This window comes from Pan paniscus, chromosome 4, assembly GCF_029289425.2.
Source record: "Pan paniscus chromosome 4, NHGRI_mPanPan1-v2.0_pri, whole genome shotgun sequence".
In the NCBI taxonomy this organism is placed as follows: Eukaryota; Metazoa; Chordata; class Mammalia; order Primates; family Hominidae; genus Pan; species Pan paniscus.
The window spans coordinates 135,083,961-135,111,445 of record NC_073253.2 but is presented as its reverse complement, the minus strand read 5'-3'; the positions used below and the strand labels follow the sequence as shown (position 1 = coordinate 135,111,445).

The window sequence follows — 27,485 nt, the reverse complement described above, 5'->3', positions numbered from 1 at the left end:
AAACGTTCTGAGTGTTACTTTCCTGCGTGTAGAATTAAACGTTCTGAGTGTTACTTTCCTGCGTGTAGAATGGGACTGGCGGAAGGGTCTTACAGAGCTGCGGTATTAAACCAGATGGAACATGTACTATACCCCAGCGTGAGCCTGACCCCCTGACGGTGAGCATTCCCACAGCAAGTGACCATTCATGAAAGCTTACCAGGGTCAGGCACAGGGCTAACGCATCCCACTGATACAATCTGGAATCATCCCAACAGAGCTATGGAATCAACACCATGGTTATGCCCGCGTAACAGATAAGGAAACCGAGGCTCGGAGAGGTTTAGGAAATTGCATAAGGCCACTGAGGGTTGCTGCCGTCATTCTTGCAGGCGGGGTCTCGGGCAAGGTTAAGGCAAGTCTGGGTCCGCCCCTCCCACCCTCCTCCACCCCCAACCCCCCCTCCCCCGCGCCGGCCCGGCCTGGCCCTGGCCCATGCCTCTGCCTCTCCCCGCAGGTACGTGTCGGCCCTGACCACGCCCGCGCGCCTCTCGCCCGTGGACTTCCACTACTCGCTGGCCACGCAGGTGCCAACTTTCGAGATCACGTCCCCCAACTCGGCGCACGCCGTGTCGCTGCCGCCGGCGGCGCCCATCAGTTACCGCCTGGCCGAGCAGCAGCCGTTACTGCGGCACCCGGCGCCCCCCGGCCCGGGACCCGGGCCCGGGCCCGGGCCCGGCGCAGACATGCAGCGCAGCTATGACAGCTACTATTACCCCGCGGCGGGGCCCGGACCGCGGCGCGGGACCTGCGCGCTCGGCGGCAGCCTGGGCAGCCTGCCTGCCAGCCCCTTCCGCATCCCCGAGGACGACGAGTACGAGACCACGCAGGAGTGCGCGCCCCCGCCGCCGCCGCGGCCGCGCGCGCGCGGTGCGTCCCGCAGGACGTCGGCGGGGCCCCGGCGCTGGCGCCGCTCGCGCCTCAACGGGCTGGCGGCGCAGCGCGCACGGGCGGCGAGGGACTCGCTGTCGCTGAGCAGCGGCTCGGGCGGCGGCTCAGCCTCGGCGTCGGACGACGACGCGGACGACGCGGACGGGGCGCTGGCGGCCGAGAGCACACCTTTCCTGGGCCTGCGTGGGGCGCACGACGCGCTGCGCTCGGACTCGCCGCCACTGTGCCCGGCGGCCGACAGCAGGACTTACTACTCACTGGACAGCCACAGCACGCGGGCCAGCAGCAGACACAGCCGCGGGCCGCCCCCGCGGGCCAAGCAGGACTCGGCGCCACTCTAGGGCCCCGCCGCGCGCCCCTCCGCCTCGCCCGCCCCACTATCTTTAAGGAGACCAGAGACCGCCTACTGGAGAGAAAGGAGGAAAAAAGAAATAAAAATATTTTTATTTTCTATAAAAGGAAAAAAGTATAACAAAATGTTTTATTTTCATTTTAGCAAAAATTGTCTTATAATACTAGCTAACGGCAAAGACGTTTTTATAGGGAAACTATTTATATGTAACATCCTGATTTACAGCTTCGGAAAAAAAAAAGAAACAACAAAAAAAAAAGAGAGATGGGCCAATTTTTTGACTCTTTAATAGAAACCTATTTTGTGGTGCCTTTTGCTGTATGCTCATCTGGGGCTCCGGGGGACAGGTCTGGGTTGTGGGGTGCTGAGAGTGATAAGCTGGGAGAGAAGAGGCTGCTGGTTCTGTTGGGGGCGAGGGTGGGGGGCGGTGGGGGGTTGGCCCTAAGGAAGAACTGAGGACGGAAGTAGCTTTGCTCCCAGGCAAGAGCTGAAGTTCCCGACCCCTGGGAGGAGAGGGCCAGGACCCTAGGCTTGGAGCTGGAGCTGAGGTAACTTCCAGGGGGAGATAAAGACACAGCTACCCGAATGGGGAAGCCCTGGCTACTCACAGCTGTTAAAGGAGGGGGGGCAGAGAAACCTTTCACCAAGAGCCTGAGCCCAGGGAGGTGGCAGCTCTGCCAGGGGCCCAATGTTGGCGGCTCCTGTCCCCCACAGCCTCCAGGACGCCCCTCCGTCCTCTGCAGCACCTTCGTTTACAGGTCGTCTTTTCTATTTTACACCTGCATGTCCTTTGCATTTCAGATTCTTTAGATTGGATGCATGGTCACGCTGGGACCGAGAAGAGCCACTCGACAGTGTATTCCCCTTTTAGCAATAAAGTAACACCATTTCCTTCTCACAGGCTGCCTCCTAGCCCCCAACCCACCTATGACATCCACTCGTCTCCAGTCCTGCCCTCCCACCCCCAAAAACTGGGTCCACTGCTAATTTGTCAAAAAGGTAATTGTTTAAAAAAAAAAAAAAATCCCAAACAGAAACAGATGGGAATCCTGTCCTGAAATGTCTGAGCACCTGACTGTTGACACTTGAACATTTTTATATTATAAATAAAATCAGAAATAACTCCTGTTTGACTGTGTGTGCCTAGCCTCAGATGAGGAGGGAAGTCAGAGCACGAAGTCCCATGGTGGATGTGGATGATGCTGGCCTGGAGGTTGGAGGGGGCCAGGGCAGTCCCTGGAAGGAAGTGACCCTGTCTCCGGTCTCTCCGGCCCCAGCTCACAGGACAGACTCCAGCCCTCCTCCCGCTTCCAAGAATATTTACAAGGTGTCCCCACTGGCTGCTGGGGAACCTGGCCAAGGGACTGACACAAATTGCTCTGCTTCAAACTCAGCGTTGGAACTCTGGCCCAGTTCCTGCCCTGGATCTATGGGCCGGACTGAGGCAACAGTTGCCGGCCTAGGTGGGTGAGGAGGGATGGGTTGTGGGGTTGGTAATAGTACAGCCAAGGCAGGATGACCCTTGGACCCTGAGGCACGTCACAGGCAAAGTCTGAACATGCAAAGTGGCATAACAGTGGTACCCTCAGCTGCCAGGACCACAGCTGCTGCAGTTCATAAGCCCACAGGGTGTTGCTCTTTCCCCAACTTTATACCCCCTCAGAGCCAGGACCTGTCTAAACCCGCAGACCTGAGAGAGAGTACATGATTTCAGTATGGAGAAGGCAGATGGAGGCCCAGGTTCAAAAGCCTTTCCCCTCATCAACTAATTTAGTAAACCAGTGCCCAGCACCAGGAACTATTCGGTTCCAGCCAGACACACGGACGTCTTCCACCCAAACAGCTGAGGTGGTTGGCATGCACACTCGGCTACACCTGTGTGTGTGTGTGTGTGTGTGTGTGTGTGAATCCTCCTAGGATGTGTGTAGTCAGAGACCTATAGGTGGGAGGGACAGAGAGGCTGCGGGTTGAGAGGGCTTTGGCATCAACAGGGCGTAAGTTCAAATTCCAGCTCTGTGCCGCCTAGCTGTGTGACGTCTCTAGGCCACAGTTTCCTTGCTGGGAAATGGGTGATGTGAATATCTATTCCAAAAGGTTGCTGTGGAGATTATAAAGTACCCAGTGCTGATGCTGGCACGTGATAGATGCCTATTATATGGCTGATTTGATGGTGGTGATGACAATATCCTGTGCCTTGCATCCTTGTATCACACAGCCAGAGTGACAAAAACTAGATGAGAGGGAGGCGATGGAAAAAATAAAAAACAAAGTTATTGTATTTATTGTGGGGGTGCTGGGAAAAAGTATCTGCTACAAAAAATTTTAAAAAGGAAAATAATGAACTCAATCCTGCGTAAATCTGCAACTCACTGGCCCCTCCCGGCCCCCTTCTGTTGATCTCATCCAGGCCTCTCTGCTGTCTCTGGTTTCGTAGTTGACTTTAAAATTCTCTGAGAGCTAGTTATTCTTCTATGTGACTTGTGGCTTCTGTAGGATCCCAAATTAACTCCATATGAACTCTTGGGGAACCCATTGACCTTTGTGTGATCCAGCTTATTGTCCTCGTGTGACCTTTCTGGGGGCTCTAGGTTGCTGTTGCTTTCTAAATTTTAGAGTCAGAAGCCACCCAATGAACCCGCCAATCTCTATGTGGCCCTCGGTTGATTCTGAATGACCTCTTGGTGAACTCACCGATCTTTGCATGAGCATCGGGTACCTTCATTATATGCTTTGAATCCTACAGTACCTGCCATACGTGCGGAGAGTCCAAGGCCAGAACCTAACAGAGTTCTTTCCTCACCTGTCATCCACCCATTCATTTCACAGGTATGATTAGGACCCGGGAACACATGTGGCCAGAGAGGCCCCTTCTCCACTCTGCCTCTCAAACCTCTGCCTTGGGAAGCCTTCCCAGTGGCCTTTCAGGAAGAGTCGCAGTCCTGTCAAGCTACTTCCCTACCACCGCCCCGTCGCTGGAACACGTAGGACGACATTCAGGCAGCTTCGCAAGTCAGAGGCTTCATCCCCACTTTCCCAGTTCTTTCTTTTCTCTTCCAGGTCATTATTTGGCTTCTCTTTCCAGCCCCTCCCAGAGGCCCAAGTGGTAATGGTAACTGCCTGTTCTTCTCACGAAACTGTGAGCCCCACGAGGACAGGCAGCCAAACTTCCTCCCACCACCGTATCCCCATCACCCCGCCCAGCGTGCAGCACACAGTTGGCCCTCATTGAATGAGAGGATGAAGGCGCAAGAGACACCGTCCTCAAGGGGCAACCCCCAGAAGTCCCTGAGCCCGAGGCCACTTCCCAGGACCACCAGGTGGCGCAAACCACTTATTGCATGTCACCAGTCCTGAATTTGAACAGTCCTAGAAAATGGGCATGTTGGAGGCAGCAGTTGTGGGTGGTGAGGATCCATTCGAATGCAGGAAGAACTATTAGAACTTTGACTTAGATTTATTTTCATCTCATCTTTTTTAAATTTCTATTTTTGTGTATGTTTTATAATGTACATAATATTTTAGTACAGTAGTACATGTATATAATTTACAAATAAATAATTATACAATTAAGGAAGTGAACTAAACATTTTTTTACTGATGGGAGGCACAACCCATGCTCAGGAAGCACAACCCATGCTCAGGAAGCACATCTGTCCACAGCTGCCAGAGCTCCTGGCTCTGCTCTCCACTCACCCGCCCTCGGGAAGTGAAGGGTGGGACACTGACCCCGAAACTCACAGAACTTTTGAGGCAGCATGGGGAAAGTACAGAGAGCTCTTTTGTGGTGCCACGTTGCGTTTTCAATTTCATTTAAGTGAACATTTACTTCCTCTGAGCAAAACGAAGGGGCCAGATGGTTTGGGTCTAAAACACACTTCAGCTGATCCAACTTAAATAATCTGAATTTAAATCACTACATCTCTCCACATACTCAATAGCCCCTTGCCTCAAATGTGAGTGGGCATGTAAAGTTAGATACTTAGTTGCAAGCCTGGCTTATTTTATTAACTAAGTGTGTTACCACTGACGCCAAATTCCTGGCCAAACTACAGTAATCTATTTAAACAATAGAGAGGATTCGCTCTTCATAGCCACACTGAATGTGCCATCACCCCCACCCACTTGTCAGTTGGAGAAATGCAGGGCTTAAAGGTGCTAGCTAATCCGTGATCGTCAAGTGGCAAATTTCTCCACTCTTCCCAGATGCGGCCTTGGCTAAGCCTTTCTGATTCACTAGACAAATAAAAGAAATAGCGACAGAAAAACAATCAATAACTTGTCATTCCACCTTTTCCCACAACCAAGAATTAAGGGCTTCCATAACCGTCCTCCGACAAGCATCTTTGGGCTTGTTGACAAGCGGCCATTTGCGAGACAGAGTGTCTTTTATTCCTATAGCAGTAGATCTGTCCAAGAGGCCACCTCTGGAGCTCAGAGACCTGGCAGCACCAACATAAAGACCCAAATATAAACAGGGCCGTGGTCCCATCCGACTCACACCCCAGGATATCCATGGGACAAACGGGGCGGTGCATACACGCTCTATTTTTTCCAAAAGTATCATCGGTAAGAGCAGTATAAGTCACAGGTCAGCTGGAAGAGGGAAAAACAGGGCAAGGGAGGCCAGCACTGCCTCCCCCTTCCCTCCTAGAGCGTCAGGAATGCCAGGGGGCCAGGTGCAGCCATCCTTCCTAACAGGGGAAGCTCCAAAATAGGCTTTTCCTTTATCTGATTTCATCCTCTAACTGATTTCAGTTCCAAAACCATCTTTCAGGGGTTCCTTATATATATATTATTCTTATAGATGCATATTTGTGTCTGTATAAAAAGGAGGCAGTGTGATCTCAATGGATGAAAAGAAGTGGATGCACATGTGATGGAGTCAGCTTGACACTGAAAGGGCACAAGCCTGGGTCCCAGATTATTGTGATGTGAGGCAGGAGACCTGGGCATGGTTCTGGAGGCTGCTGGGAGGAGAGGATGGTGCTGGTGGTCGGCAGACCTGCTGCTGGTCAACTCAGAGGAAGGAGGAGGAGAAAGGGTGGGGTTCCAGCTGAGACCTAGAGTCAAGACCTGCCCTCACACACAAAAAAGATGAGGAGAGGAGCTTGATGAGAAGAGAAAGACCTGGGAAGACAACAGCCCTTCCAGCTTCTCCAGCGAGGTGGTGTCTAGAGCATGCACACAACTGGCCTGCAAAATGAGGCTCCATGGTGGAGAGGAAAACAAGGGCCAGGGAGAGGGTCTGATGCCCAGAGATGCCCAAGGACGCAAGGAGATCAACGCCACAAACGGCATCTCCATCTCCTGGGCCCACAGGCTTTCTGCACCCCTCTGGCTGCCCATCAACTGACTGGAGCTTGGTCCAAGTGGCCCCTGGCTGGAATTGTGCTCACTGACCCCACTGGAGACATCTGCCCACCCTGGGGTCTGCACATCCATGTCAGCTAAGTATCAGGCCCAGTGGCATCCTTTGTGGTTTTGCTGCCAGTCACATGGCCCTGGCTGAGGGCAGGGCTTGAATGTGTCTTCCGGAGAGAAGGGTCATCCCCTTCCAGAGTGGCCAGCCGGGCCTCAATCCGCTCCAGATCATCTGAGCCCACTTTGATTTTCATAGCCAGGAGGTGGATATAGGTCTCATAACGGCTTTTCTGGGGAAAGGCCAAACACAAGGTCAAAAGACAACAAAATAGGAAAAAAGTATGTGCACCTTATATGACAAAAGACTAATTTCCTTAATATGCAGAGAGCTTTCACAAATCATTAAAAAGAAGATGAACAGTCCAATTAAAAAATAAACAAGGGACATGCACATAAACTTCATTCATAATTTGAAAAATCCAAATAATTGGCAATGATTTCTTGTATATGACACCAAAAACCCAGGCAACAAAAGTAAAAATACACAAATGGGACTACATCAAAATTGAAAACTTCTGTACATCACAGGATACAATCAACAGAATGAAAAGGCAACCTACAGAATGGGAGAAAAATATTTGCAAGTCAAATATCTGATAAGGGTCTTGTATCCAGAATATATAAAGAACTCTCAGAATGCAACAACAGAAGACAACCCAAAATTTTTAAATGGGCAAACGACTTGAATTTACATTTCTCCAAAGAAAGCATACAAATGGCCAACAAGCACACGAAAAGATGCTCAACATCTTTAGTCATTAGAGAAATGCAAGTCACAATGAGATATCAATTCACACTCTTACTACTGTCGAAAGAGCAGAAAATACATGTTGGTGAGGATATGGAGAAATAGACAGAACCCTTGTGCCCTGCTGGTGGGAATGTAAATGGAGCAGCTGTTATGGAAAGCTGGTGGTTTATCGAAAAGTTAAAAATAAAATTACCACATGATCCAGCAAGACCATTTCTAACTATAAACCCAAAAGAGTTGAAAGCAGGGTCTTGAAGGGATATTTGTATACCCATTTTCATAACAGCATTTTTCACAATAGCCAAAAGATGGAAGTAAGCCAAGTGTTCATTGATGGATAAACGGATAAACAAAATGTGGTGTATACATACAATGGAATATTATTCAGCCTTATCCCATGTATGCCTAGTGTTCCATTATTGGAACATTAAGTTCATGGGAGTTATTTATATCATACTGCTCAAGGTCATCTCCAAGGTCTGATTTTTCACCAAAAAAAATTTTGCAAACTCTGACATAAATGGGTTAAAAAGAAAGGAAATTCTGACACACGCTACCACATGGATGAACCTTAAGGACATTATGCTAAGTAAAATAATTCAATCACAAAAAGATGAATTCTGTAGGATTCCACTTAGAGTGGTCAAAATCATAGAGGCAGAGAGTAGAATGGTGATTGTCAGGGGCTGGAGGGAGGGGAGAATGGGAAGTTATTATTTAATGTGTACAGAGTTTCAGTTTGGGAAGAGGAAAGAATTGTGGAGATTGGTTATACAACAATGTGAATAGACTTAACACTACTGAACTATACACTTAAAAATGGTGAAGATGGTAAATTTTATATTACATGTCTTACTGCAATTAAAATGTTTTAAAATCCAAATTAAAATAGTAATGAGGCCGGGCGTGGTGGCTCACACCTGTAATCCCAGCACTTTGGGAGGCCGAGGCGGGTGGATCACCTGAAGTCAGGAGTTCGAGACCATCCTGGCCAACATGGTGAAACCCCCATATCTACTAAAAATACAAAAATTAGCCAGGCATGGTGGCATGTGCCTGTAATCCCAGTTGTTCGGGAGGCTGAGGCAGGAGAATTGCTTGAACCCAGGAGGCAGAGATTATAGTGAGCCAAGATCGTGCCACTGTACTCCAGCCTGGGCGACAGAGTGAGATTCCATCTCAAAAAAAAAAAAAAATAGTAATGAGATACTAATTGTTAAACCTATCAGGTTAGTGAAGATTAAAACGTTTTGCAATGCCCAGTGCTGGTGAGGGCATGGAGAAATAAGTACATTCACAAATTATTAAAGGGGTTAGAAATTGGCACAAACATTTAAGAGGAAAGTTTGGCAGCATCTGAGGGCCTTCATCTGAGCTTCTGCCCCTCACTGCTGTCAGGGAAGGCTGGCACTCTGGAAGGACTGGGGACTAAAGGTCAGGGGACCCTGTTCCCTCCCAGCTCCCACATCAATGAGCCCCTTTATCACTAGGCTTCACCTCCCCAGTCCCACATCAGGCCAGGCAGGAAGGAGAAAGAGCAGGGCACTGGGCTTTGCAATCCAGTCCCCCAAGGCTCACCTCGAAGGTGAGATAGTGCTCCTTCAACCGGTACTCCTCGGCCTCCTTGGACTTGATGCCCCTCTCGACTGGGTGACACCTGTGTTCGGCCAGCTCCGCAGTCAGCTGCCTCAACTTATTCTCATGAGACCGCAGTTGCTCCTCCTGCAAAGACAAATCCTGGACTGTGAGGCCTTACTCTCAGGATGTCACGGAGTGGCTCAAATCCTGTTCTACCAGGAGCTGCTCCACCAAAGGGAAATGAAGGCCTAGCCAGCATCACCAAAATGTGGGGACAGAGCCAGACTCTGGACCTGAGGGCATGCTCTTCCTCCCACCTCCCTTCCTCCTCCCCCAGGTCCCATCAGCATCAGCTTTCCTCGATGCCCCCCAGCCACCCCACCGCAGGCTCGGGAGACAAGAGATGCTCACACTTATATGTGCACATAGACAGTCCCTGACACAGACACACAATGACCCCCACACAAAACCCAGCTCATATGCACTCCCATGTGCACACACAAACACCCCGGACCAAGGCCAGCCTGGCCCCGCTATCCCCTGCTCCATATGATACACGCGTTCTCTTACATTCATGCACAGATACACGTAATGGTTGCAGACCCAGGATCACACCCAAAGACAGGCGGAGACACTGTCGCTGATGGGCAAACGCACACATCCCACCCACTACAGGACAGCCAGACCCCCTGGTGCTGTGTGCACATGCATGCATGTGTGTATGAGTCACCACCTGTGTGTTTACACATGTGAATGTGTATGGTTTGTGCACATACATGGTGTACGTGCATTGCACAGAGGTTCTGGGCAGAAGCAGGAGCCCAGGAGCTCAGTGGGGTGACCCGGGACAAGGCCTAGTGGGAAAGGCCACTGGCAAAGAGGAAGTGTGGGGCTTCCGTTGCCCTCTACCTCTCAAGCTCCGGGCCACCATTTCTCCTGTCCTCTCCAAAGAAGCCCTGAGAACCTGCAGCATGGGTGTGTTGGGTTTTCTAGGATTACAAATAAAACATTTAAGAATAGGTGAGAGCAGCAAAAGAGCACTGGATGAAGCATCAGCCAGGTGTCACCTGTGCAAGCTCCCTGTGACACACGGTCTCTTGCATTTGTGCCCAGGTGCACACAAGGCCACCAACTCTCGGTCACATCCACAGGGATGCACTGGCATAGAGGCAGCTCCATGCCACCTGCCACAGCTGTGGCCCCTGTGTGCCATGCCTTGGTCTCCCCGTCGACGTGGGGGTGGGGTGCTTGGGATGGAGGGAACAGGTGTCCTTCTCTGGTGTCCTTCAGCCCAGGATCACCCAGCCTAGAGACAGAGCTGGGGTGGGGCTGCTGGATGGGGGCCTGGGCTGAGGATGGCAGCCTGGGGAGGCAAAATGTTGACCCAGGAACATGTACCTGGCAGAGGCGGGTGGTGCAGGAGGGCAGCAGGGGCCGACAGAACTTCTTCATGGAGCTGACAGCGGCTGGGAAGGCCGGGGCAGAGAAGATGGCTGCCACCAGGTTGATCCTGAGGATCCAGGACAGCATTTCTTCCTTGCTCCTGGGGACAGGAGGGGGAGAGGGTGCCGGCCTCTCACACAGGACTCCCTGTCCCCTACTCAGCATCCCGTACCCAGCACTGGGCCTGGCACTGAGAAGGCACCAGTACCTCTAGATGGGTGGGTAAAGGGGAGAGGGAGGACACATGGGGGCTGGATGGGCCTGGCCAGAGCTATGCACGGAGCTCCCTTTCTGTCCCAGCTTCCAGGCACACCCGAATTCTCATGTGAAAATCAAACTTCCCAGGTCCACAGCTAGTGGCCGTGGAGTGAATAGGTGGGAGTGACTGTGGACTGGGGATCATCAGAGGCAATAGCAACTGGGTGACCCCCACAGCCCTCCTGTCCTCCCCCGCTGCCTGCCCAGCACTGGCACTGTGATCCTGAGGCCTCACCCACTAGCCTGCTTCCTTGCAAGCTCATGTGACATGTGCACCCCAATCTCAAGTCACAGGAGGACGAGAGGTGGTAGGACAGCCTTACAGGTTACCTGGAGGGTGCATCTTTCCCACACTTAAAGTGAAGGATGATTCGTAAAGATGCCACCTGCCCCACATTGCAGACTCCAGCGCACTCGGCAGCCCCTGCAGGGCTTGTTAAACACAGTTGCTGGAGCCATCCCAGAGTTTTGGGTTCAGTAGGTCTAAGGTGGGGCCAGAGAGACTGCAAATGATGCTGAGGGGAACCAGACATTGGGAACTACTGCTTTGGAGGGACCCAGCTGTCGGTCTGTGTCATGTGGATACACATGCTCTGTTGCTGACTCACGGGAAGGAGAGGGGTTGTGTGCCGGGTCACTGTGGCCCTGGGCCCCAGGTGGGAGTGAGGGGCTCCAGCTCCTACTCACGGTGCCTGGAAGAGGAATACCCTCCAGTCGGCTGTCTTAAGCTTGAGCACGTTGGACTTCTTGCTGTAGTCAGAGGCCCTGGTGGCCAGAGCGTGATGCACGCGAATGGCGTTCTTCAGGTCACCCTCCGATAGAGCTTTGTCAGGCCTGTACTCATCCTGGGTGGGGCAGGATGGGCGAGCTAGGGTCACTGACCCACACCTTCCACTCTCCCCTCCCCTCACTGCTCTCTGTCTAACCCTACGGCTCCCTTAATTTTCTGTTCCTGCTGCCTCACCCACCCCAACAAGAATCCAGGTACTCCTCCCCTTACCCCAGTTTGTCCCAGAGGCCTGAACAGGCCTCATGCTGAGAGTCCACTGAGCCACTGGGCACCAAGTTCTCCCAAAAACCTCCAAAGCCCTGAGAGGGCCCAAGTCTGGGGAAGGACCTAGCATATGCCTGAGCCCCAGGTCCTGCCTGGGGCCTTCGGGGTGCCACAAGGCCAGGGCGGGATGGGACTGAGCTGGCCCTTTCTGAGTAAGGTCTCTGGGGCAGTCTCTCACCTTCTGCAGGTACAGGATGGTCCCTTTGAGCACTGCGTAGAATTTCTTCCAGCCACGCCTCCCACGGGGCGCTGGGGAGGAGGGCACTGGTAGTGTGGCTGCAGCCACCCTCTGCAATCTCTCCAACTCCACCTCCCACTACGTGTCCACCTGTATGTTCGTCCCCAAAGAGTGGCCTGTGGCGCCCCCCTCTGTGCCAGCCTCCCTCCCATGCCCCTCTCCCAGCCTGACACCCACTCCTCTTGCCATCCATGTCAGCGTGAGTCTTCCGGGTCAGGACGCCGTGCTTGTAGGTGGTGGCACTGAGCGCCTGTGGGACATCCAGGAAGGGGTTGCCACCATCCAGGATTCGCGTCACCTTCTTCGTGCCTGTCCCGAACTTGTCATCCACCAGCTCAGACAGGGATTTCCTCAGCTCGTCCTCATCACTAGGGAAGTACTAGGCCTGAGCACCACCTCCAGGGAGGCCTCGGCCCCGCATCATCATGGCGTTTCCCCACCAGCCTCCTCTCCAGGAGCCAGGGTCATGGAGGAAGAGCAGCCCCAGGAGGCAGAGATGAAGAGATTCCAATTCCAGACCACAGATCCAGATCTCTGACCCCTCTTCTCATCTCCACTTCTGACCTCTGACCTCTGACCTCTGATCTTTGATTTTTGTCCTCCAAGCCCCAATTGTCACCCTTGATCACAAACGTGGAGACTTAACTGTCACCAGGTCTCCTTCCTAGTCTTCCTTCTCCTCTCTCCATCCCAGGGAGCACTAACTGTGGCCAGACTGAAGCTGCTGCACAAACCCCACTGACATGCTGGCAGCGGGAGGCCAGCAGGTAAGGCCCTGAAGTCTGGGCCCCCATGAGAGCCCTGGAAGAAGAGTGCCAGCTCTTCCCTGTGGGGTTGGAGTTCCTGCTAATCCCTGCCTGAGGCCTCTACATGGACCTGCCTGCCCTGGGGAACACAGCAGAGCCTTTCACGGTCTCCCCAAACAGCAAGGTCAACACCCCTCTTTCCTGATGAGACCTACAGGTCTCACTGCCTTTGCAGGGGAAGAAGTTAGAGGGCACTCTCCCCTTCCCACTGTCAATAACAGTCACCACCTAAACGTGGTCATATTCTCCAGGTTATAGAGGCCTCATGCCTCCTGTCTGCCTACTTCCCAAAGGGAAAGGAGCGGTCATCAATGGGAATTGGAACACTATCCCCATATAGAAAACCAGCTGTGGACATCATAGAACTAAAGTCACAGTTCAATCTATTCTGTAACAATGCAAACATTGCACTCTTTTTCTCAATACAGAAAATGAATCCAAAGCGGAATTCAACACCAGGTGTGCGCCAGCTAGACACAGGTGTCAGGCCCTGGATTGGGAGGGATCAGCACCATGGAGAGTGGTCAGAATGACGGACCTGCACTCCCACACTCCCCCACCCAGGGATGTAGGCTCCCCATACCTGTGCCCATAGTCACTACTCACATGGCCCATTCCAGCTTTTCATTCTTGATGGAGTTGTAAAGGGTCTGGGAGAGGGAAAAGAGAGAGGGGGGAATTCAGGTGAAGGGTCAAAGAAACCCCCATCTACCACCAGTAACATGGGTACAGTGAGGGAGCACCTTTTCAGCCAATGGGGCAAAGTGGGTGTTTGATTCATACTTATTTGCTGGATGGGTAAGTGAGTGGGTGGATGTACGGATGGGTGGTATTTAATTATGTGATCACTTAATGTCAATCTCCCGTAGGAGACTGTAAGCTTCACAAGGTCAGAGGTTGTCCATTTGTTCACTACTGAATTTCCAGTGCATAATCCAGAACTTGACATACAGCAAGTGCTCGACAGGGTAAATGAATGGATGGGAGGATGAATGGGAGGATGGGTGAGTGAATGGATGGATGGGGAAGTGGACAGGTGGAAGGTGGAAGGATGGGTGGGGAAATAATTAGGTGGATGGGTGAATGAATAGAAGATGGGTGGGTAGACAGAGGGTATATGAGGAAGATTTAGGGGTGTATGCATGAGGATATGGGTGGGCAAATGAATGGCAGGGTGTTGGGTGGATGATTGAGTAAATGATTGGGTTGATAGATTTGAGGATGAATGGGTGGGTGGGTTGGCGGGTAAGTGAATGGGTGGGGAATGGGTGATGGGGGATGGGTGAGTAGATGTGGAGATGTTTGTTGAGGTGAGTAGATGAGGGAGTGTTTGAGGAGTACAGGGTGTCTGTGTGGGTGACGGGTGAATGGGTGAGTGGTTGCTATGCGAGGAGTGGGAAGGGAGGGTTTGGGGAGATATATATATATATATATGGGTGATGGGTGAATGGGTGGGTATATGGGTAGGTGAATGATTGAGTGGCTGGGTGGATGCATGGGAGGATGAGTGGATGGGTGCAGAAGTGGTTAGATAGGTGAATGGGTAGTTGGAGAGAAATGGATAGGTGGATAGTGGGACTGGGATTGTTTGATCTCACAAATATGTTCTTAACAAATGCTTCTCAATGGTGAAGAATATAATATAGTAAGAAGAGTGATGGAGACAATGTTCTATGGAACATTGGGGTTTGGATGGAGACCTCCGAACTCATTATTCAACTACGCCTGTAGTATCATCAGATTCTTCAAACCCACCATTTAAAAATGAAGCTGGCTGGGTGTGGTGGCTTACGCCTGTAATTTCAGCATTTTGGGAGGCTGAGGTGTGAGGATTGCTTGAGCCCAGGAGTTTGTGACCAGCCTGGGCAACATAGTGAGATCCCCAGCTCTATAAAAAAAAAAAAGCATAAAAATAAAAATCGCCAGGCACAGTGGCATGCACCTATAGTCCCAGCTACTTGGGAGGCTGAGGCGGGAGGATCCTTTGAGGCCAAAAGTTCCAGGCTGCAGTGAGCCATGATTGCATCACTGCACTCCAGGGTGGGTGACAGAATGAGACCTTGTCTCAAAAATATAAAAATAATAAAAATGAGCCCATCACCGAGCCACCAAAAACCTGCTCCTTTTCCTCAGTGGAGAAATGACCAGACTAGAAAGGCTAGAGTTCCACCCTTCACTTCAGCCTCAAAAGAAAACTGGATTCTCTTAATTCCTGGTAATGTTGAAGGAATGAGGGGGCTTTTCCTTGTGGTGACGATAATGATGTTTGTGGTGAAGGTGGTGGTGGCAGTTGTGGTGGGTGGCAGCTGTGACAGTTCATAGCAGTGTTGATTATTACTGTGACAGTAATGGTGGTAATGGAGTACTAAAAACAAATCTCACAAAGCCTTACCCTCTGCCTAACTCAGGGAACACAGAACAGCCAAATGTTGAGCTCAGTGGTTTCTAACTTTGTCATCATGGCCATGCACCCTGTGTTAACGGCCTGGAATGCCAGGATTTCACGAGGCACAGACCTCTCTCCTCTCTATCCATGCAGGGCACAGCTAGTGGGATGGGGACACTCAGCAGACAGTACCTTCAGCAGGTCTTTGGCAAAGTCTTGGCCATCATTCAGCTGGTCCAAGTTGGCAATGAATTGCTGACAGGACATCTTTTTGCCAATGTTCTGTAATGGAGAAATGGTTCTGCCTAAGAGTAGGGAAGGAGGCTGGTGTGTTCCCCACACACCCTGCCCTGCCCAGCCGGAGGGATGAGGCAGCATTAAGGGCAATAATGAAAATTAAATTGCGTGAATTTTCTTTTGTCTCCAAGAGTTTACAAAACTCTTTCTCACAGTCAGAACTGTACTTGATTCTCAAGCATCTCGAGAGGTTGGGCTTCTTCTGCAGCCCAGGTGAAGGAGTTGGGCTGGATGAAGAGTTATAAAAGCTGACATTTGCCAGGTGCCTACTATGTTCCAGGTCTTGTGCTTGACATGCATTATCTTATTTCTTTCTCACCCCAAGGAGGAGGTGAGGTGCCTGTTTTTATTATCCCCATTTGACAGGTAAGGAAACTGAGATACAGGAAGGTGAAGTGACATGCCCATGATCACAAGGCAAGGAAGTGAAAAGGCCAAGTGTGTCTGAAACCAAATCCCGTGCTCTCACCGCTACTCCACGGTTAACTCTCCCAAGGTCACTCAACACCAGGACTTGAACCCAGGCCTCTTGGCTTCTGAGCAGAAGCTCTGCATATTCTGCCACAACTGTCTCACCCTCTCACCTGCACAGAGGGGCAGCAAGCCTTCCAAGACATAGGTGAAGTGACGGAAAGTTTATGGGAGTCAAAAATCAATTGCCACGGACACACAAGTGCCCCATGCTGAGCTGAGCTGAGCTGGGACAAAGAGAACCCAAGCCGATGGTTTCACACTCAGAGGTAGAAACAGGCAAAGAGCTGGAAATGACTAAATCCCCAAGTTCTGCCTGCTTGTTTTAACCAATGAGTAGCAGAGGGGCTCAAACCCTGCAAACCCAACACCTAATATTCATACTTCCAGACTCTCCTTGGAGTCCCCACATTTGAGAAAACATTGAACAGCACTTCATCTTTGTGAGGATGAAGACTCTTGAATACCAGATACTTATCACTGAAGGATTTTGTGGATTGGGGTTTGCTCTAAAGCAGTGTTTTCCAAGGTTTACCTACAGAACTCTGGTATTCCAGGAGATGGAAATAGGTATTCTCTCAAAAAAAGATTTCATAATAGAACAACTTTATTTACATGTTTCAGAGTCTTTACCATGCTGATTTGTGCTGGTGTCTCCAAGGAGAGGATTCCATGTCATTTCCCAAGTTTACTGACATTGGCACTATTTTAGCAAAGACACTCTATTAGCATCATGTGGGACATTCACACACCACAGAAATCATTCAGAAAACAATGATGCAAGGCTTTATAAGTAGCTGACAAGCAAGAACTTTCTATGCCTTTTCCAACTAGTTCAGGAGAAAAGATCCTATGTATGCCTTGATACAAGTGTGTTTTGTATTTTTCTGTGTAGATTTACATATATATGTGTGTGTACATATATAAGTATATAGCTGTGTGTGTACATTTGCAATACAGGATTATGAGGGCAATGTTGGTAAGACTGTCTTTGAGTTCCACACAAACTGAACATTCCCCAGCCATCGGTCAGGAGCACAAAATCAAAAAAATAACACGGCAAGATTTCTAATCTGAGCAATATCAGACTATCTTCCTGTGGGTGAACCTTCCCAGCAGCATTGGAGGCTTTACAAAAGCAGTGAAGGCTTCAAGGGTGAGGATCCTGCAGGGGAGTGTGGAGAGGTGACCCCAGAAAGAGCAGCATTCCTCCCCGAAGCACCTGCTCCTTCCCAGCAGTGGCCAGGGGCTGAGCAGCTAAGTGGCCTCTTAGGATTGGAGAAAAGAGATTGGAGTTCAGGGTCTACCAAGGACAAGGGTCCTGGGAAACACCCCAGTCACACTTCAACATAAAAGTTGAAATTAAGAAAGAAAATACTAAAAGAAGAAAAAGTATCCCAGATGGAAATGTGGAGAAGCAGAAATGAATGAAATAACAAAAAGAATTGGTAACTCTAAATGGAAATCGACTATGTAGAGCAACAATAAAGTTTCCCAGGGAATAAAATATAGAGAGATATAATAGTTAAAAGCATGATAACAGGAGTATGTAAGTTAAGAGAGCAGTAAATGGAACTAAAGTGTTTCAAGGTATTTCATTGCCCAGGAAGTGGTACAAGTACTTTATAAGTCAAGAATGCAAATTGCCAACCATAGAAGGAATTCCGAAAGAATGCACAACTAACAAGCTAACAGAGCAGGGAAATTGAATTCTAAAACATACTTAATCCAAAAGTAGGCAAAAGAAGAAGAAAAAAGAAACAGAACAGAGGAGTCAAAGAGAAAACAGTCACTTGATATACTTAAACTCAAATATATCATAATTCATTAAATGTCCAAATTAACATTATTACCAAATTTTATTTTTAAGTATATGATACAAGATATATGCCTTAAATATAAAAGAACAGAAATCTTTGAAAGAAAAAGTCAGAAAAAGATATACCACATAAACACTAACAAAAGAACTCCAGTATAGCTACACTGACGTCTGACAAAATAGATTCGAAGGCAAGAAGCATTACTAGACATAAAGACGGACATGTTCATAGTGATAAAAGGGTCAATCTGCCAGAAGACATAATCATCCTAAATCTGTATACATCTAGTAACATAGCTTCAAAACATACAAGACAAAAATTGACAAAACCAAAAGAAGACATATTCACAATCTTGGCTGGAGATTTTAACACTGCTCTCTTAGTAACAGGAAGAACAAGCAGACAAAAAGTTGGCAAGAACTCTATGCCAAAAAATTAGATAACCCAGATGAAATGGACAAATTCTTAGAAATACACAAGCTACTAAAACTGGCTCAAGAAGAAATAGAAAATCTGAATAGACCTATAACAAGTAAAGAGATTGAATCAATAATAATAATAAAAAAAAAAGCAAGTCCAGGTGTGGTGGCTCACACCTGTAATCCAGCACTTTGGGAAGCCAAGGTGGGAGGATCACTTGAGCACAGGAGTTTGAAGCCAGTCTGGGCAACATAGGGAGACGTTGTCTCTAAAAAAAAAAAAAAGAAAAGAAAGAAAGAGAAAGAAAGAAAGAAAGAAGGAAAGAAAAGAAAGAAAGAAAGAAAGAAAGAAAGAAAGAAAGAAAGAAAGAAAGAAAGAGAGGGAAGGAAGGAAGAAAATTAGCTGGGCATGGTGGCACATGCTTGTGGTTCCAGCTACTCAGGAGGCTGAGGTGAGAGGATTGCTTGAGCCCAGGCGGTTGAGGCTGCAGTGAGCCAGGATCACACCACTACACTCCAGCCTGGGCAACAGAGAGACGCTCTCTCAAAAGGAAAAAAAAAAAAAAAAAAAAAAAGAACACTATCAAGAGATGAAAAACAACCCACAGAGTGAGAAAAAAAATTTGTAAATCAAGTATCTACTAAGGGTCTAGTATCAAGGATATATAAGGAACTCTAAGAATACAACAACAAAAGACAAACAACCTAATTTTAAAATGAATGAAGGACCTGAATAGACATTTCTCCAAAGAAAATATACAAATGGCCAAAAAGTACATGAAAAAAATGCTCAACATCACTAATCATTAGAGAAACACAAATCCAAACCACAATGAGATACCACTTCACATTACAGATCACACATACCAGATCACACTACACTAGGATGGCTATCTTTTTTTTTTTTTTTTTTCAAAAAAAAGAAAAGGGTTGGTGAGGATGTAAAGAAATTAGAACACCCTTGCATGTTGGTGGTGGAAATGTAAAATGGTTCAGCCACTATGGAAAACAGTTGGGCACTTCCTCAAAAAGTTAAATGTAGAATTATCCTATGACCCAGCAAGTCAATCCTAGGTATATACCCCCAAAATATGAAAACAGATATTCAGACAAAAACTTGTACACGAATGTTCATAGCAGCGCTATTCACAATCACCAAAAGATGGAAACGACCCAAATATCCATCAAGAGATGAACAGATAAATAAAATGTGGCATATCCATACAATGGAATATTATTCAGCCATAAAAAATGAACTACTAATACATGCGACAACATGAATGAACCTTGAAAACATGCTAAATGAAAGACGCCAGTCACAACAGGCCACATATTGTGTGATCCCACTCACATGAAATATCTACGGTAGACAAATTCACAGAGACAGAAAGCAAAATAGCATTAGCCAGGGGCCAGGTGGAGGAGGAAATGGGGTATGACTGCTGATGGGTGTGGGGTTTCCTTTTGTTGTGATGAAGATGTTCAGAAACTAGACAGTGGCAACGATTGCACACCATTGTGAATGTACTTAGTGCCACTAAATTGTAAGCTTTAAAATAGTTAAAATGGTAAGTTTCATAACAAGAAAATAAATCACTAAGAATATACATGATTTTTACAACACATATAGGCACCTTACTGGCACATATAGAACATTGTAACCAACACACAGAATATATTCTTTTCAAGTCTACATGAAACATTCACTAGAATTGATCTTTCTCAGGGCGAAAAAGCAAGACTCATGCAAAGAAGTGAAATTATACTGGGTAAGTTATCTGCTTTAAAATATAATACTTATAATGACAACCAGGCAAAAAGACATGCACCCAGATCATCCCAAAGCCCAAGGGAGGTCCACGATTTGGGGCCTCTGAATTCCCAGTTCCTACCCTCCCTCCCAACCCATTTGGATCTACAGGGCCTCCCAGTCTTTCCTGAGCCCTTGGACTTCTTCCCACAGCCTCTGTCTCCGAGCAGAGGAAAGTCACAGCGGGTCCAACCACTGCCCCATCCCAAGGCCTGGACCCTGGCACGTTAGGGCCAGGGTGACCATCTCCTCAAACTCATCTCCTTGCCCAGAGTAGAGGCTAGACGGGTACAGGGTGATGCCCAGGCCATCATCCACATAGTAAAACTGTGTCACTGCCTTTGCCCCACAGGAGCCAGGCCTTTTCCCACAAGTCTGATTTCCATGCACAGCCCTGAGATCAGAACAATGCTAGCCTGTCTTTAAGGGTCATTTCAGAAGCAGGATGAGGCGGGCCAAGCAGACGTCATCCTTCGGGAGGAGGGGAGGGGCTGATCAAAGGTCCTATGGCAGAAAAACCCTTGCCACTATTTGCAAATCTAGGCTAAACCTTAATTATACTTGGTATTCCCTTAAGGTTATTGTGTGAGGCTCTGTCACCATCTGAGAATGGGCAGACCTCTGCAGACCTCAGGATAGCATCCAAACCCCTGGCCTGTCCCTCCAGCCCTCCACCGTCCAGCCCCAATGAGCTTCGCCAGAAACTCCCGCTGTTGCCACCCTTCAGGCAACACAAGGTTGGAGAGAAATTAAGCTGTTCCTGAAAAACAATTAATCTTTGTTTCAGCTTGAGCTCTCCTGGAATGACTTCTCCCACCCACCCCTCCTTCTCTGTTTGCCTCAACCCTGGTGGTTCTCCCTCCCTTACCCCAGCCTTCAGTCCATTGACCAGTGCCATAGGCTGTGCAACAAAAATACCTCTGGAATTTCTCTCCTGGTCTCCGTCTCCAATTCTAACCCACACTGCCATTTTCTCATGGCTGGAGCTTGCGAATCACCATTCCCTGACATCCCCCACTCAGTGCATCCCAGGCTCATTTGCTGACCCGTCATCACCCATCATCACCAGCATTGGCATCATCTCCAAAACCTCCATTTCAAATACAACTCCTGACCCCCATCTCCTGCTCTTCCACCTCCCCCATTCTTTAGAACCCTCACTCCAACAACCCTTTGATCCTCTGTTGAGATCTGATACAGTTTCGCCCTGTGTCCCCACCCAAATCTCATCTCGAATTGTAATCCCCATATGTCAAGGGAGGAAGGTGATTGGATCATGGGGGTGGTTCCCCCACGCTGTTCTCATGATAGTGAATGAGTTCTCAGGAGATCTGATGGTTTTATAAGTGTTTGGAAGTTCCTCCTACATTCTTCTCTCTCCTGCCACCTCGTGAAGAAGATGCCTGCTTCCCCTTCCGCCATGATTGTAAGTTTCCTGAGGCCTCCCCAGCCATGTGGAACTGTGAGTCAATGAAGCCTCTTTCCTTTACAAATTACCCAGTCTCAGGGAAGTTCTTTATAGCGTGTGAAAATGGACTAATACAAGATTCAAAGGTCCTCTCTTTCTTTTTTATCCAGTTTAGATCCCAGGCCCCATCAGTAACCACTTCCCTGCAGACATCTCTCTTGCCCCTTTGTGCTTCTGTCATATGTGCCTAGAAAAAGCCCAGCACTGACTAAACCCAACTGATTTCCTATACTGTACCTGTATCCAAGTCCAACCAAATACACTTGCAGGACACACAGCTGTGTTAATTGGTCCGATTTTATGTCTATAACCACAGCCACATGGGCATGGAGACTCCTGACTGCCACAGTTCCTGTGTTTGCTCTCATCCTCCATGAACATGGCATGGCTTTTCCTTTCCCTTAAGCCTCAAAGTCCCTGTAGTAGACACTGTGGCTCTCTCTCTCCAAAACCCTTTTCCCATTATGTATCAGCAATGAGGTGTGGGTGGGGAAGAATGACCCCACCTCTAGCCCAGGGCTAGGCCCTGGATCACCTCATTCCTCTTGCCACAGAGATTGATTCGGGTAACCCAGGCTTTTTCCAACTGTCCCATGGTATTCTCTGGGCCAAAGAGACCAGTTCAGAAAATGGCATATGACCCGTCTGGGGCCAACGGTATTTGAAAGCCACTTTCTGGGAGCTTCTGTGGTAGAAGCCTTCCTGACTCCAGCTCCTAAGAAGACACTTCGGGTACCAGCTCTCTCCAGCAAGCAGTGAAGTGTGGCTGTGAGGCCTGGAATTGCTGCATCTATCGGGCCCATGTAGGGGAAGCCAGGCTTGGGATGAGGCTGACATCACTGTCAGAAGAAAATGACAAGAAATTAGATCACCTCTTAACTGGAGGTAAGGCTGATTCAAATCCACCCTGGAACCTGCCTGACTCTACACTTTTCAAACAGTAAGTAGCTGTCATTTTTAAAGCTAGTGGGTGTTACGTTTTTTGTGACCTTAACTAAACCCATCCTGACTGGTCAGTCCCCTTCCCATCTTCACTCTCAGCTCAGGACCTCATCTCATCTTCGTGGTAGAAGTAGAAGCCATCAGAAGCCCCTCATCTTCTCATTGCCAGAGCTACCAAGCCCACTGCAGCACCTCCACTTTCTGCCTCACTTCCTTATGAACATGGGAGATGGGTCAACATTCCCCACTCACACTAAAGGCCACTTCCCACCTGTGCTCTGCTTCTCATCTCAAGGGAAGCTTCTACTGTCCCTTCTCTCTCCTGCAGTGGCAGCATCTTGTCTGTTGGGTTGATCCTGGTGGCACATGCACAAGGTTGGGCTGTTTTAACATCAGACTTGACCGCTGGCTCCTGTCAGGCCCCCAGGCAAGGCCAAACATCTTAAGAGCTGTCTATGGCCACCACACCCTCGCCTCTTGAGCTCATCTCACCCACTTCAACCTGGCATCTGTCCTCTCCACTCCACCTAAGGTGCTCTTATAAAGGTCTCCAATGACCTTGACCATCCCACCCATGACCACTCCAACCCCAGTGGTCACTCTTGCGCCATCACTTTACTTGACCTCATGGCAGCCTTTTATACAGTTGGCCACTCACTCCCTTCTCCTCGAAATGCTGTCTTGTCTGGGCTTCAGAGATGCCACACACTCATGAGTTTCCTCCAACATCCCTGGATGCGTTGCAGTCTCTCCTACTCCTCTGCCTGGCCTCTACATAACGCTGAGCCCCAGGACTTGGCCATCAGTGTGTTCTCTCTGCAGGGACATGGCAATCAGCCAGTCCCATAGCTTTGAATTCCACCCCACCCCATCTCTGTCTTCAGCCCAAGTGTCTGCGCCGGGCCCAGACTAATCCATGTTACTGCCTCCTTGGCCTCCCCGCACTGATGTCTAGAGGCATCAGAAACACAGGTCAAAATCGGGACTCAAGTCCCCCTCTCCCACTCACCACCACCCCCACACAGAAGTTTCTTCCCCCTCTCAGGAAATGGCACCCCCAGCTAGCCACATGCCAAAGCCACCCTTGCTCCTCTCTTTCACTGACCAACCCCATCAGCAAGTCCTGTTAGACTCAGTCCTGAAAGGTCTCCCTTGTCAGTCCCTTCTACCCACGCTACCATCATCTCCCACCTGGATGTAAACAAACACCACTATGGAAACAGTTCTGCAGCTCCTCAAAAAATTAAACACAGAACAACCAGATATATGAACCAGCAAGTCCACTCCAAGGTAGGAACCCCAAATAACTGAAAACAGGTGTTCAAACGAAAACTTGTGCACGAATGTTCACAGCAGCGCTATTCCCAACAGCCACAAGGTGAAAACCAGCCCTGCTGGCCCCATTGCCTGAAATGCGTGGTCCTAGATCTTTCCATGGCCGGCTCCCGCTGATCCAGGTCTCTGCCCAAGCCTTGCAGGCTTTCCCTGACCCTTAGACCGGACCCATCACACCTTCCTGTGTGTGCCCTTCATGGAGCTGCACAACTTGTAATCGCTTGTTCACTTCTGTGTTGTCCACCTCTTGTAACTGGTGGGGCTCCCTTTCTTGTCTTGTTCATGGAACACAAAAGCAGGGTTGTTGTTGAGCCTCCAACCTCAAGGGTCCCAGCACCTCTTCTACACAAATCCTCCCCAGTTCCTCAACCAGACTGCACCCATCTCAGGAGCATGCCTATAGCCCGATAGCCCCTTACTGCCTCCCGCTCTGACCAGAGCTCTTTTTGTGGGCACTAGCAGGGCCCCTGTTCCCGAGATCCCCACAACCCACCAGGCCTCAGTCCCTGCTTGATGAGTGATGGGGGAGGGGAGGAGGCAAGGGGAAAAGTGCAAAGCATCAGGTGCTCTGAAGAGCTCCCAGTAACTGCAACTGCCAGGCCTTGGGTACGAGCTTTACTTCACATTCTTTACACACTGGCACTTTATCATGGGGAAACTGAGGCACAGTGAAGTAAATAACTTGTCTCAGGCCACACATCCTTCGTGTGGAGCAACAGAGAGCACAGCCTCAGAGCCTGCGCTCCTAATCTCTGAGCAGTACCACGTAAAGAGAGAGACATCTCTACTAAAAATACAAAAAATTAGCCGGGCGTGGTGGCAGGTGCCTGTAGTCCCAGCTACTCGGGAGGCTGAGGCAGGAGAATGGCATGAACCTGGGAGGCAAGGCTTGTGGTGAACCGAGATCTCGCCACTGCACTCCAGCCTAGGCGACAGAGTGAGACTCCGTCTCAAAAAAAAAAAAAAAAAAAAAAAACAAAAAACAAGAGAGAGACGAAAGCCTCAGTGTCTGTCTGCTGCAAACATGAACACTCATCCCAACCCACTTCTAATCTATGAAGTGCTGACATTTCTCTTCAGCTGTGGCATCAATGTGAGACCATGCCAGCTAAGGCCCACCAAGCTGCGGGGTGCTCTTGGCCCAGGGTTCACTACACAGTGGCTGCCGCCCTCCTTAGCAGTTCTTAGCCATAGGGAGGCCCAGCCAGGGGTGGGGACAGGGAGTGAGGGGCCTGTTGAGTGCTCCTTTCAAAGCAGGCCAGCAACACCTGCTGTCTGTCAATAAACAGAGGGCACAGTCTAGGGGAACAGCAGCAGGCTCATGGGCTTTGGCGGTGAGTGACATTCATATGGAATGCGTCTTCTCTCTTGTTCCACACTCAGGTTGCATACCCAGGTGGACTTGGCAAAAGCTGTCGCATATTTGCTCTTCCTGACGCAGGCACTGAGGCTCTAGCCCTCCCCAGGCCAGGTGCCCCAGTGCACCCATGAGCCCAGGCTGCCAGCAGACTGGGCCTTCACAATCTTGCCCTACAGGGGCCTGCAGGCTGGGTCTTCCAGCTTGCCCTTGGTTCGATTTTCACAGTAATGAGGAATACTATTGTTCTTTTTACGTAACAATATTCTTCATAATGAAATCCTTACTAGGTGCCAGACCCTGCCCCTTGGTGCCATGTATATTACCTCTCTCAGTCCTGCCCATGACACCGCAGGGAGATCATTATTCCCACCTCACAGATGTGGAACCTGAGGCCCAGAGAGGGCCAGTGCTTGCCCAGGATCACACAGCTACCACGTGGAGGCAAGAGTAGAATCTGAAGTTTGGTCTATCCCAGCTCTTTCTTTCACCCCCATATCCCCTGGATTTCCTGGTTAACTTGCTGGCCTGTTGTCCCCATGAGTCACTGAGATATTCCCTACCTAGCAGGGGGCTCCAACCACCATGGGTGAGCAATGATGGGGCAGAGATTGGGTGGAGCCAGATGGTGATGGGGGACACAGAAGGGCAACATGGTGATGGGGGCCTCGGCACACAGGGCATGCACACCACTAGCTACACTTACCACCTGCGAGGGCAAGAGAGCCCAGAGAGGGGTCCCGGAGCAGATAGAGGAAAGAAGAAGGAGTTATTGAGCCATGAGAAGTGCTGAGACAGCCTGGGGCCTGGACCAGACACAGCCTCACAGCCTGGGTGTCCCACACCAGTCACTTCACTGCTTGGCCTGGTAGGGGCCGGGGATTTGGGAGGGGCTGCCCCGAGCACGGTATTTCAATGCAGCTGCATTCAGACTTGCGGGACAGGGGCACAAAGGGCACATGATCTCTTAGCATGGACGAGAGGCACACATTTGTGGCTCATCTTAAACTCCCGTGGCCCAGCTGCTCTCACTGGCATACTTGGGGGTGGGGACTCAGGTGGATCACAGGTGGATGAAACTAGGGCGGGGCCAAATCTAGAAGCCAAGCTGCCCAACCCCCAGCGCTTCAAAAAGAAGCCCGGCCACTGAGTAAGAGATCTCAGGAAGGGGCCGGGATCAACACAAGGTGGGTCCCTGAGAGGACATGTGACACCCCCCGTCACCTCCCCAACTCACGTGGCCGTGCAGGTCCGTGTTGAGCAGCATCAGGGCACAGGTGAGCGTGTGGATCCCATCTGAGTCAGAGATGGTGGCACTCTCAGTGCGAGGATCCAACCTCTTCCCACTCCCTGTCTCCTGACGGAACCCGTCAGGAGACCTTGGACACAGAGGGAGGCCGGCTGCCTGCCAAACTCACCTCAGGGGCCAGGGCCTGTGTGACGCTCCAGGTCTGTCCCAACTGCAGGACCCAAGTCACTTGCCTGCCCCAGGAGCCTGACCACCCTGGACCCACTCTGGCCCGGACTCCTGCCTCCTGTGGCCAAACTCACCTTGAACCTCAGACCCAGAAATAGCTCTGAGCTCCCAGCCCTGCCCCTGCATTGACTTGTGTCTCTCCCAATAATGGGCCTTGTCCCCTAGTTCCTGGGACTTAGGCCCATCTATTGGGCAAGTCCTGTCCCTAAGAGGACCCCGACCTAGACCCCCACCACACCGGGACAGCCACCACACCAACAACCAGCACCATGACAGGGACCCCAGAGAAGGGAGAGCCCCAGAGCTGAATCCCGAGGCTGGAGGGACTTCCAGGCAGTGGGGAGGAGAACAGGCAAGACTGCGCCTTGCTCAGCAGGCAGACCGTGTGCCATAGCTTATTCAATTAGCATTCATTGAGCACCTACTGCATGCCAGAGAGGACAAACCATCTGGGCCTGGCAACAGGACCGAAGTGCCAGGTGGACCAGGATGGGAGGGGACCAGGGCCTGGCTGAGTGGGTGGGGAGGGTCAGGCAGAGTGGGCAAGGGGCCATACCTTCCGAAGTGCTGTCATCAGGGTTGCACTGGCAGTACCGGCGGGAGAAGTGTGTGAGGACCCGCTCACGCTCTTGTGTCTCCCCCATCAGCGGGAAGGCCTTCAAGAATGTTCTGGAAGGCAATTCAAAGCTGCTGAGGGCAGTCTGAGTCCTCACCCAGGGTAAGACCACCCCCCACACACACAGCACACACCCACTCTAGGGGGCCAGGGCTCCAGTGCCCCACTCTCTGGGTCTGGATGCTCTCTCCACGCCCAGGAGGCCCTGGCCCCCAGGATGGCCACTCTGGAGTGCTGAGGCCAGGGGACCTGGTAA

The 27,485-nt window shown here is 50.1% G+C and overlaps 2 protein-coding genes across 9 annotated transcripts in view; one reads left to right on the top strand and one right to left on the bottom strand.

Moving 5' to 3' along the window:
• NRG2 (neuregulin 2) overlaps positions 1-2,410 on the top strand; it is a 195,103-nt gene extending 192,693 nt beyond the window's left edge. For all 6 annotated transcript variants that reach the window (XM_034960613.3, XM_034960614.3, XM_034960615.3 and 3 more), the window contains one exon: positions 497-2,410. In XM_034960613.3, the coding sequence (XP_034816504.1) occupies positions 497-1,271 (775 nt within the window). In that variant the 3' untranslated portion in view covers positions 1,272-2,410. The remainder of the gene's footprint in view (positions 1-496) is intronic.
• A 2,307-nt stretch (positions 2,411-4,717) lies between these two features.
• PSD2 (pleckstrin and Sec7 domain containing 2) overlaps positions 4,718-27,485 on the bottom strand; it is a 48,703-nt gene continuing 25,935 nt past the window's right edge. Inside the window, exons 5-14 of one of the 3 annotated variants that reach the window (XM_034960617.3) lie at positions 27,170-27,282; positions 26,372-26,432; positions 15,410-15,500; positions 13,438-13,481; positions 12,203-12,393; positions 11,966-12,036; positions 11,421-11,578; positions 10,431-10,575; positions 9,033-9,176; positions 4,718-6,933 (exon numbers count right to left, since the gene is read on the bottom strand). In XM_034960617.3, the coding sequence (XP_034816508.1) occupies positions 6,730-6,933; positions 9,033-9,176; positions 10,431-10,575; positions 11,421-11,578; positions 11,966-12,036; positions 12,203-12,393; positions 13,438-13,481; positions 15,410-15,500; positions 26,372-26,432; positions 27,170-27,282 (1,222 nt within the window). In that variant the 3' untranslated portion in view covers positions 4,718-6,729. Of the gene's footprint in view, positions 6,934-6,987; positions 7,260-9,032; positions 9,177-10,430; positions 10,576-11,420; positions 11,579-11,965; positions 12,037-12,202; positions 12,394-13,437; positions 13,482-15,409; positions 15,501-26,371; positions 26,433-27,169; positions 27,283-27,485 lie in introns of those variants that run through there. The other 2 variants (XM_034960616.3, XM_063604252.1) reach the window with 2 other exon arrangements.